The 11,903-nt window shown below is 33.8% G+C and overlaps 1 protein-coding gene across 3 annotated transcripts; it reads right to left on the reverse strand.

Moving 5' to 3' along the window:
- Positions 1-2,100: 2,100 nt before the first annotated feature.
- Positions 2,101-11,530, reverse strand: LOC110630031 (CCR4-NOT transcription complex subunit 11). Of its 3 annotated transcripts, XM_021777329.2 has the most exons (12): positions 11,249-11,530; positions 9,899-10,009; positions 6,888-6,974; positions 6,470-6,523; positions 6,136-6,281; positions 5,852-6,002; positions 5,638-5,775; positions 4,636-4,707; positions 4,474-4,547; positions 4,219-4,360; positions 3,293-3,371; positions 2,101-2,411 (listed from the first exon to the last, which is right to left on the reverse strand). In XM_021777329.2, the coding sequence occupies exons 1-12, from the start codon at positions 11,396-11,398 to the stop codon at positions 2,314-2,316; spliced, it is 1,302 nt and encodes a 433-aa protein (XP_021633021.1). In that variant the 5' UTR covers positions 11,399-11,530; the 3' UTR covers positions 2,101-2,313. The 3 variants fall into 3 exon arrangements, 2 of the variants coding, with proteins under 2 accessions (XP_021633021.1, XP_043805609.1); XR_006348259.1 differs by lacking the exon at positions 4,219-4,360; XM_043949674.1 differs by lacking the exon at positions 5,638-5,775.
- Positions 11,531-11,903: the final 373 nt, after the last annotated feature.

The following is an 11,903-nucleotide window of genomic DNA, read 5'->3' on the forward strand; positions in this document are numbered from 1 at the left end:
AAACGAGTAGGGTGTAAACGAATCGAGTCGAATCGAGTTTTGAAGAGTTCAAGCTTGGTTCGTTAAAATTTTTTTGAGTTCAAGCCGAATTCGAGTTCTATTCGTTTTGAACTCGAGCCGTATTAAGAAGTTCAAACTTGACTTGTTTGGCAAACAAACTTAGATGAGTCTAGCTTTTATCGAGTTAAGTGTCGAGATTTTATCAAGTTTAGTCTCAAATAATTTATGAATAATTTATGATTAATTCAATTTATTTACATATATAATGAGTTTTAGTTTAAAACTAATAAGTTTAAATAAGTATATATATAAATTAGCTCGTAAATTTATAAAGATGAGCTTTTAAATTTTAATCATCTAAATATATGCAAGTTTAAGAGTAACTAAACTATATAGAGCTGAATTTTAAAAAATTTATGAAAATATATGTAGGGTTTGCGTTTATTTCTCTTATGATAATAATTTCAACTTACTTAACAAGACTGTTCACGAATCTATTCGTGAGTCTGCTCATAAACTCAGAAACGAGCCGAATTCACGAATCTTAACGAGTCGAATACTATGGAACTCAAGGTTGGCTCATTTACTAAACGAGCCTAAAAATTAAGTTTGAACTTGACTCATTTATAAATCGAGTCAAGCTCGGTTGAGTTTTTATCGAACCGAATCTCGAGTAGTTTACGAACGGTTTGGTTCATTTACAACTCATAAACGAAAGGCGATGGGATGTTCCAGGAGTTTTTCTTTTTTTTTTTAATTACTTTTATCTTCTAGAAGTATATTAAAATTAATATTCTTAAAACTTTAATTTTTTGAGTCTCTATATTTTAATTCCATTAAACTAAAAGTCTTTTCATAAAAAATATAGTCTTCAATTTGATGGAGGTTAAAAATATTAATTAAATTATTTATTTTTAAGAAATTAATAGACATAAAGCGTTCAGTTTGACATTATTTAAGGATTAAAATAATATTATGTATCTAAGATATTTTGGTCGAAAAATTAAAAGGATTTGCATCTAATTAAACAATCTTAATACAGGAATTAAACAGTTTTGGTATCTTGAAATTGATTTTAGATTTTTGTTTTTAGTAATCAACTTATTTCAAGAGTACTGCTTTATAATTTGTGTAGGATTGATTAAGCGAATGAGGGCAACCTCTTTGCCTCAGAAATTTGTGCATCTAATAAACAATGTAGTGAAAGTGGATGTCTAAGGCAGCCATGGAAATGAAAGGGTTGATGTACCTAAGATTTAGTTTTTGTAAACAGTGGTCATACGAAAGATCCTCCATATGTCTTGCACCCAACTCCTGCATTTTCTTAGGTTGTCTCCAGTACGCCACGTTTATCAATGCTCTATCCTGCGGAGATTTCTTCTTTTTGCAATATCTTAATAAACAATGTATAAAGGCTCAAGGTTTGGACACACGGGGAATTTGATCCACAGCCCTCTTACATCTCCCCTTTGGATTGTAAAATGCAGATAATTAATCTTTTTTCTGCCTCTATGTATCAATGGTCATATACAGCAAGATTAACAGACCAACTTACTCATTTCCCTTTTTTTTTTCTGCTGCCGCTTTTTGTCTTTTTCTATAGATTTTTCTTGTAATCAGAAGATGTATAAATAAGTGGTAAACAGAGGAATTAATTATCTCAGTTACTAGAAGGGGATCACTTAGTACAATAAAATAATTTTTAAAGTAAATTTTAAAAAAATTAAACTGTAATTTAAATTATCTCAACAATCAACTCTCTAATTTTATTGGGCTATGAATAATTTTTATAAAAAAGTACAAATAAATAAGTTTCTTTTAATTATTTGCTTACAACATATACTAAACTATCCATTTATTTACTGAATAATAAATCCATCAGTGGACATTATATGATTAAATTCCAATTCAATACTCTCGACTGGCAAGCCGCACAGCAATTTCTACCACAATTGATCCTCCAGTTCACAGGCTTGGGTGGACGTTGCCTACCTTTGCCTTTTATCAGATCCCTTCAGATTTACTTGAGCACTTTAATGTTCAATTTATCCAAATCTACCAAGCCCACCTCAATTTTTTCAAAGAAGAAATAATTACTGATTAAAATAAGACAGCTAAGGTACAACTTTCTATTATATATTTTTCTCCTTCCGTTTCTTTCCAAACAGGGACAGGAAAAGGTCCAAATGACTCATAATCTGACAAGGTAAAAGAAAATTAGGTGGTCTAAAATGAAAAGAAAGAAAAACAACTGCCTGGTGCAAGGGAACCAAAGGAGTGGGGGGGAACAAGAATAGGTTGGACTTGGACCATTCACTCCAAGGTTTTCAGAAGCCTAAATAAGCCAGCTGCTTCCCTAATTCGGGAAAACTCGATACAGAAAGCTTGGACTTCAATGAAAAGATCCTTAACTGCAAAGCAAAAGATGAATAAATAAGCTGTCAAAAAGAGATAATGCAAGAATAATTAGTAAACGAACTTCCAACTTAATCTACGACAAGTTCACGTAGCATTCATAGTTTTTTCAACACCTAAAAGAATTACATAGTTCAATCAAATCAAGTGGCAAAGTTATAACATATAAAACTTGTTGCCATCTTGTTGTGCCAAATATGCATGTCTATACATTAGGGTGTTAACTGAATATTCATGAAATGGTGAATTGAATCACCACAATGCCCCATAGCCACCAACCCATTCTATAAACTGCTTCGACTTTTCCCAATAAGATTTCCCCATGTTTTAAATCAAAAACAAGTTTCATTCTCTTTTTAATTTCTCTATGTTTGAGCAAAAGAAAGCCAAAGAAATCATCGAAAAGCCATTTGCAAGACCAATTGCTGTGGAATTCCAAGATACTGCTTTCTTTTCCACGTGTTCTCAGCATAAAAAACACTAGACAAACAACCTCAATACTACACATTGGGTTCATTATACTCTCTTATAATAACACATTTCAAAGATGCCTCAAAGGCTGAATTTCTAATCCATATTTCACACTGTACTTTCCCGTCCCTGCTGGGGCGCATAACATTTATTCCAGTAATTATTACTCTCCGTTTTTCCATTTTCATTTTACTTATTTAGTGAATCCAAACTACCAAGAAATTTTATTTACTTTATCATGGCATTAAATCTTTTGCAACTATTATTATAGGTCATGCAAAGAAAAAAAAGTTACCCATTAGTGAACATGGACTCAAAGACCAATGTCCCCTATTTATGAATATGGACTAGTGTATTTAGCTGACTTGTATAAAAGTTCTACACACAAGTAGAAAGATATACTGACCATCAATAATTCTATTCCGAATCAAACTCTGCAGGAAAACACAAACAAGTCTCACAAGCCTGTTCTGCATGTATTTATCCTGTAAAATAGAGGAGAGGTTAAGATGCTACATCATGATCTATTTATGATCAACAAATAAAATTATGTAATTTCAAAACTACTGCCAAATATTTATCATCTAATGTTGATAATAGCTAAGAGTTTATCACTATTAATCCATTGATTAAGTTAATATGAATTAAAAAGACCCGGTCAATACCGTAATGTATGATTAAAAAAGACCTCTGGTCGATACAGCAAAGTAGGATTAAAAGTTTAAAAATGCCATATATCCAAAATATTTCTACTCAACTACAAAATGGTTTGATAATTGATAGGCAAAACTAGATAGAAGGAAACTCTTATTTCAGAATGAAGTCAATGAAAAATTTTAGGGAGCATTTCATATTGCAGAGAGAGTTTTCATTTGCAGGTATAATCTTAAACTAAAAATAAGTCAACTAAATTAGTTAAACTCTAGGTTACATGACCATTCCCTCCCCCATCTCGATCATAAATTCAACATTATCCAGAAGGTACACAATCACAAACCTATAGGAAATAATCGGAAGCCATCAACCAAGAACCATCCTGTCATAACTACATATGCAATTTGAAGCGTCTTTGGAAAGAGAGAAGAATCCTGGAAATCTTCCTTCAAATTCTGCTTACTTTCCTCTTCCCTAACTTTCTAGCTATACTCTCTTTAGCCCACAACAGTTTGCTTTCTCAAAATCTAATCCTCTTCCTATTACCTCTTATCCTATACCCATAAGATGATCTAGTCCTGCACAGTAAGCTGTTTTTGTAGAATTTTGCTATCCTTGAGTCCTTCAATTATGACACAATTAAAAAGGTGTAAAGCAACTACAGTGCGCAGTGGATACCTTAATATTTTCACAGGATGAAATACAATTTGTTATGTACATGCGTACAAATTCCTTTGGAAGTTCAACTGCTGTTGTAAGCCTGTTAACAACTTCCATTGAATGCAGACTCATCTCCATATTGACAAGTACAGTAAAATAGCTGAACGCATATTTGGCAAAAAAGAAAAAAAATCAATCGCTGTGGTGAGAGAGAGAGAGAGAGAGAGAGAGAAGTGGGATGGGGAGAATTGTATCCATTCACCATAAACATACTCAGCAATTTCAGGAGAATTTATCAACTTAGTAAGAACTTCAACCGCAATTAAGGGATTGTTCTCCACAAGTTCCTGACAGCAAGATAAAAATCCCTTTCAATTCCAAGGCAATGAAGACTCATTAACAGCGACAAAATTTTGGGATTATTAAATTACATACAGGTAACTTCCTTGGTGTCAATCCACAGTGATACACAAGCTTTGGGTCTTTTGACAACTCCACCACGACTTGCTGAACAAAAGGACAAGCTAACAGTCATGTGTTTAAATTTCCAATTAATAAATTATAAAGGCTTCTTGTACAAAAGAGTGCAGAAGTAAGAAGCAAGTCAACCATCAGGATTTTTCTAAAAAGCACCATATCATATATGTCATCATAGCTAGCAAAATATGGACATCCCCCCCAAAAGCTGCAAGCATCAGCTATGTGAATGGCTAACATGTCAATTTTTCATGCAAACCTCATATCAACATATAATTTTTTTTAACAATAAGATGCATGGACAGAAAAAAAGGATAGAAGAACCCGTCCCCCGTTCACAACCCAAAAAGATAGATGGACATTCTCCTCCACCAAAAGTGACTGCCTAGATATAGAGATAAGAGAAAACAAGCAAAAGAAGAGAAGAAATTGTAGATGTAGCAAGTAAATCTCAAAAAATCCAATATCAAATTCAACCAAACAACTTTAGTATCTCATTTAAATGCACTAGATTAGAAAATGAAAATCCACATTATGACATGAAATATACACAAGCAGTTTGGCATGCCAAAAATGAATGTATGAAATTAATTTATAAAGTCTTCAATAAATAGTCATACATTAAAGAAAAAAGGTAATTACACGACATGTAACAGGATAGAACCCTGCAGATACAGCAATGTACAGGAGAGAAGGAGCTTGAAGAAAGACAGCTTTGTATGTAAGGAAGGTAGCTGTTTTGCAAGAGCGGTGGGAACACTGTGAGATTAAATAGTAGAGAATCTGATACAAAATGACATATTTACATTTTTAAAACACCATATTATCCTATGCCATTTTTCCCTTTCCATAAACTTTCAGAGATATTTGAGCAATATCTAGTAAAGAACAAATCCAGTGATTGTCTTATTAATAGTCTCTACATAACTAACATGCAATATATATGTGTGTGTGTAAAACCTCTTGCTGTGCAGGAGCCAGTGGTCCCTTCAAAGCCTTTGTAATCAAGTCCCTAACAGCTGCACCCCTGCTAGTATCCGCACACATACCATGATCCCACAAGAGCTCATGATTGTTGTCAGGGTTGATCCATACTAGCTGGATAAAGCTTTAGACATGTAAGCAAGTAGAGTAAACTGATCAAATAATTAACACACACCATGCCTGCCCTTACCTCACCATCTTGTATTGGCAACATTGGCGGACGAGGCCTGATCCACTGAGGACCTAATCCCTCCAGAGATAAGTGCTGCAACAACTCGGTGAGAGTCTCATCTCGATCTCCAGATCCAATTTTAGGTTTGGCACCAGGTTGCAAATCAAACCTGTAATCAAACACTTGTGACAATGACATAAACTGAAGCAAAATAATATACTCTAACAGAAAGCTTGAAGTGAAAAGTATAGCGAAGAAAGAAAATGTCTTCCAAAATGGTTATCGATCCCTAAGGGACATACTCTTGCGAATTTGCATCACAGCTTTGGGGTAAATCAGGATCTGGCACTACATTTTTCACTGCAGCATTTTTAAAAAAGGAATTATACTGTTCGGAATGGACCTTATCACAGTATTGTTGCTGCAACTGCTCATACTGCGGAAAAGCCTAACAACAACCAGATAAATTTGTCAACATAAAAGAATACAGAAAAGCTACGAGGAAATAAAGAGACATTCAGTCCATACCATTTAGTTGTATGATGTATCACCAACAGAAGATAGGTACTGAACAGACTCATTTTGAAAACACGTTTGCATTAACATATTGTGAGAATATATGTGTATATAACTTACATGAGCTGAAGAATCAAAGACTTTGATGTAATTTGCAGCAGACTGTTCAAGAAACTGGCAAAACATAAATGAAACTATATCTTAAATGAGAAGCATTTGAAAGTAAAAACAGTCAAAAAAATGTTTGAGAGAACAGAATGGCAACAGATGCAAACAAAGGAAGATTAATCATGAGACATAGCATGCATGCTTTAACATGCAGTGCCTTCTCTAAGTATGACCCACATTCTCAACAAAATTATACTAAGTGTAAGAGATCATTAAACATTAATATAAACATGCACTCTTAATAACCATACTTGAAAAATCAAAAGAGTTTTCCAAACTTTATTGTCATATATAACAGAGCAGTTTAGAACTGAAAAATACAACAAGATCATATAAATACAAAAAGGCTTTAAAAAAAATAAAGAAACACCTCTTTGCCACCATTAGAGCCTCCAGAGCCCAGCAACTGGAGAATAAATGCCCTCTCACATTTTTCAGCCTCATCATCACATGCTGCCTGAACATTGCAGAGGAGAACAGCAATCGGACACATGATAAGGTCATTGCGTCATCTTTACCAATAAGAGATCAATTATAATTTGATACAAAGGGAAGACTTGCTTAAGAAGGGGAAAAGAGCTTTTAATTCACAAAGTACCAAATTAAATCAAAAGGTAAATAAGAATTTTAGACATCAAGCTCCTAAATTATGCATACCTATATTCTTTCACATGCAATCAGATGCTTATTCCAATTTCTAACATGTACATTCAGCATTCCAGCTAAACGAAAAAGCATAATCAATGTGGTCAACCAAGACATCAAATATGATGACTTCTCAAATGCATACCTATTCTGCTTTCAAAATTCGGATGCAATAAGATGCGCATTCTCATTTCTATCACACTTATCGAGCTGAAAGAAAAATGCATAGTTGATTTGGTGAACCGTAAAGTCAAATTACTCTGTGATAGGCAACTCAAACTTTTATATAGAGAGCTTAAAAACATGAAATTTAAGCAATTGGATGACGGAAAAAAAAAAAGGATCTTGTGAAGTCACAAAGATCACTATTTAGAAAGCATAATCATTACGGAGGAAAGGTATTATACCAAGAAAATAAGATGCATAACACTGCATGATTTACAATATGAACAACTTTATTTTTAGAGTTTAGGATTTCTAGACCTCAAGAATTTGGACTTTAGAGTAACCTGGCAGATGTGAATTTCTTCAGGAAACAAAAGAACAGCTAAACAAACAAAATAAACTACTAGACTGGCACATGCATGAAGGGGTGTTCAAGAAGCAGGCTGAACAAATTCCCGATTAAGCTGGAAGATCTGAATTTCTTCAGAAAACAAAGAACAGTTAAACAAACTACATAAACTACTAGGCTTGCACACACAAGTAGGGGTGTTGAACAAGCAAGCTCAAAGATTTCCCGACCAACCCAAGCCAAAATTTCGGTTTCAAGCAGTTGCAGTCAGGTCAGATTGGTCTGCACCACTGTACAATTTAAGATTTAAATAGCCATTGGATATTTGAATTAGGTTACTCGGTGAATTTAACAAAACCAACCAACAGATTTTGATGTATTATTTTATGGGAGATCAGGAGATGGATACAAACCCAAGCCACTCTCTAATTCCTTCCTAAAATTCATCTGATCTCCCCTCTACAGCTTTATCAATCTCCATCACTGGTAGCAGTTGATACCATCAATCTCATCACTCCTCAACAGCTCTACGAATCCCCTTCACCTGTTGCCATTTGTATCATCAGCCACCATCCCCCCACTCACCATTCATTTATTCATTCCTCCAATATTCTTTAGCACATCCCATTTTTTGCCAATTCCCCTCCACGGCTCCTCTAATTTCCACCTGTCTCCACAGTTTGGGTAATCAATATATTTCCCCATTTTCCATTGATGACAGGTGCCATGATTAATGGAATAATAGGTTGCTGATTTCTGAGTTTATTAAAAAAAAAATTAATGCGTTTCTGCTCATCAGTTCCCTTTGAAACTTTAAACAAATTTCTTTTTTCCTCTCCTGTTATTTCAGATACATGCATGATTTTGCTTTTACTCTTGTGTTTCATTCATGAATATGGAAAAGAGATTAACTTTTGTTTGGTCGACAAGAACTTAAGGAAGCTATTTTCAGGAAAACAATTATTTGTATTTTTCTTCATCTTTCACACAACCCATTCAGTGCAAACCAAAACCAGCCTGGATTTGATAATTTTAATGATGTATAATGTATGTGTTAAAATTTAAAATTGCTCAAACTTGGTTCACGTTATGACCCAACAAAAACTGGGCTGAACAAGAGTTTGAACAACCTACTAGAAGCATGTAGTCCTACCAGGAGAACTCAAAAACATAAGGCATGAATAGCTAAGGTTTTATTCACACTAAATCTGAAAATTAATGCATTACAAGCATAGGTATTTACTGTTCCAATTACACATCAAACATGACTCCTGCTCCCAAGCAAAGAGTCCCATCCCATTATGGAGTACACGTTATGCAGTATAAAGGACCTGAGAGCTGTCCATACAACTGAAGAAAACACTTATATAAACCCCAGAGGAAAGGAAGATGGAATACACATACATGAAAGGTGATACAGTCCCTCTCAAATGCAGATCAACAGCAAGACATGCTATCAATCTACCAGTAAGAATAAGATTTTTGTATATCAAGCCTAATTTTACACTTAAAAGAAAGGGGCTTCTTTCAATACTTCATATCTTGATGATATTATTACAATTATAATCAAACACAAGCATTAACAGTTCAGCCAACAATGGATGGTATACCAAACCTATCAGGCTATCATCTTGATATGTTACTTTTTTAAAAGAAGGGGCTCAAGTGCAATCCCATACATATGAGCACCATGAGTCAAATGAAACTATGCAATTGGCCATACAAAAATAGAGTGGCAAGGAAATAATAAAATTTAAGAAAATCTAACAAATTTTAGTACTATTTGCAAACAACTCACAACAAGATCTGTTTGAAAAGGTTTACTAAGTTCCATTCGTCCAGGTTGTTAAGCATGTGTATAAACAGAAGATCACCAGAATCAATATTCAATCTGAAGACATTGGTAGAAGTTGGGAACTAAATGTACCAAGACACCAATTTCAACCAAACACCAAAATTGATGAATTTATAGCTTATTTCATGTCTAAGCGTCAACTGTGCACTAAAACAGCAGCATGTGCGACTCATCAACAATGTATGCTGGAAAACTATCAATTCTTGAGATTAGCATATACAGGAAGTTGAAATCTCTGCAAATAAACAGCTCCTATTGGATGTGACACACAAACAAAGATAAGAATCTATTTAAAATGGACCTCTATGTTAAAAATAATGATGCAAAACTCCATACATACGCTGCTCCATAAATATTAAATGCTTACATTAACAATATAAGATATAAATGGGTTCACAGAAGTTGGCTGGGAAGAATAAGTCTGATGAAGAATAGCAAATGCAATTAAACGTTCAGTAGACTTGAGCATTCTTCTATCCTGCAATGACATAACCTACAGCTCATCAGTAATTGATAATATACACTATTATACAAAGCATAAATTGCTGGCATATGGTTGAATTACCATATGTAGGATCCTTCACTTAAAGAACAATGCCTAAGGACTCAAAGAACATGAGGTATCACCTGGTAAATAGTCATTTAACATCCCAATAGAATAACTATACATATGACTTTCATGATGATCCAGAACCAAGCAAAGAGAAAAAGAAAAAAAAAATACAGTATAAGGAAAAAACCATCTTGCAATCCAAATTTGTTTTTGATTCGATCAACAGCAAAATAATGCTAAAGAATCAACAGGAATGATTACATGAGCATTACAAAATTTAAACCTACAAAAGAAACCTACATGCCTCGAAAGCTTTCCTGAATCCTAACCTGAAAACTTCAGTTACTGGTTAATAGACTTACTAAGACTTATTACTTCTACACTTGTGAGGATTTCAGGTTAAGACTTAAAACTAAAGTACACTTAAATATGACTCGAGATACCAGTCATCTTGGTTGTTAAAATACTGGAGTCATTGATCCAATTACAATAATAAGTTGTTTACTATTTGCATCTCTCATCCCACAACTTCATAATGGAGACTATCCCGAATCCCAGGGATCTAGTAACTCTATCAATGTAACAAGCAAATATGAAGCACAATCTTAAGAAAACGTTAAGAAAAAGATTGACTAGCCAGAGAAGAGGAGTCCTCTGAAGTTCCTGAAGTTCAGAATTGTAAGATTTTTTGTTTTTTTTAAAGCGCCCGACAAGATGCTAGTTTCTCCTGGTCAAACAGTTACGGATTCTTGATCACAAATCCAGCAAACAACTTCAGCTCCGTTTTTTCTTTGTACAATAAAGAACAAGCTACAACAATTTTGTAGTTACTGCGCAGACATGAAGTTGGACATCCTTGATGGAGACGGTGAATCATAAACTTTCAAGTTAGAATTACGTTCCTTTTTGCCGGCAAGTAAATGTATATTTGTCAATAACTGGTTTAGTGAATGTTGTGTGCAAAATTGTTGAAATCGAAGTAATAGAAATAAATATGCAACCTATCCGGTGATTTCAAAAAACCATAACCCCAAATCAAGATTGTAATACCATCCAACGCCAAACCCCTAAAACCCTAAACATTCAGACATTTTCACTGGGTGATAACAAAATTAAAGAAAAACTACTGTCGACTAACACATATGGAGAGAAGCGGTTGCTTGCCTCTAAGAGAAGTACGAGAGAATTGCAGACAGCGAAAAAGCGAGGGCGGCCAAATTTGGAGCTGAATTCCCCCACGAGTTCATTCATTGGCCGTTGCTCCGACGTTAGTAATGCGTGCATCACATTCGATTCTTCAAAGCTCAAAGCCATACTCTTTGCTTTTTCTTTATCTTTACGTATAAAATTATTTCAATAAGTTCTAGTAGGAATTAGAGATGAAGGATATCGAGATGGACAAGCACTCGTCATTACATCAAGAAAATTATAGACGAAGGGCTTCTTTTCTTCTCGCGAATCCAATAGTAAAAAATAAATAAATAAGGTATAATTACAATTTAGTCCAACAAATTTGTCATTATTAACAGTCTGTCCCTTCGCTTTGTAATATTAAGCCACTAGATATAAAAGATAAAATTTTACGTTTAATTACTATCGTCATCAAAACTTTCAATTTTAAATTATTACATATAATTTATTTAATATTCTAAAATTTTACTTTTAGTAACAACTATAAATAAAACTTTTAATTTTACATCAAAACCTCTCTTTTTTTCACAATTAAAACTCAACTCTAAAATATGTTATGTCATATTTTACTTTTTTTCATTTTTACATATTAATTAATTCTATATAATTAGTTCTTTAAATTTAATTA

The sequence above is a fragment of the Manihot esculenta genome, chromosome 13 (assembly GCF_001659605.2).
Source record: "Manihot esculenta cultivar AM560-2 chromosome 13, M.esculenta_v8, whole genome shotgun sequence".
Taxonomy (NCBI): Eukaryota; Viridiplantae; Streptophyta; class Magnoliopsida; order Malpighiales; family Euphorbiaceae; genus Manihot; species Manihot esculenta.

Coding starts and splice junctions, on each gene's coding strand:
- LOC110630031 (XM_021777329.2), bottom strand. CDS start 11,398: ATGGCTTTGAGCTTTGAAGAATCGAATGTGATGCACGCATTACTAACG. Junction 6,524..6,887: donor GCTCTAATGGTGGCAAAGAG/GTGTTTCTTTAT, acceptor ATGTTTTGCCAG/TTTCTTGAACAGTCTGCTGC. Junction 4,361..4,473: donor AATTCTCCTGAAATTGCTGA/GTATGTTTATGG, acceptor ATATGCGTTCAG/CTATTTTACTGTACTTGTCA.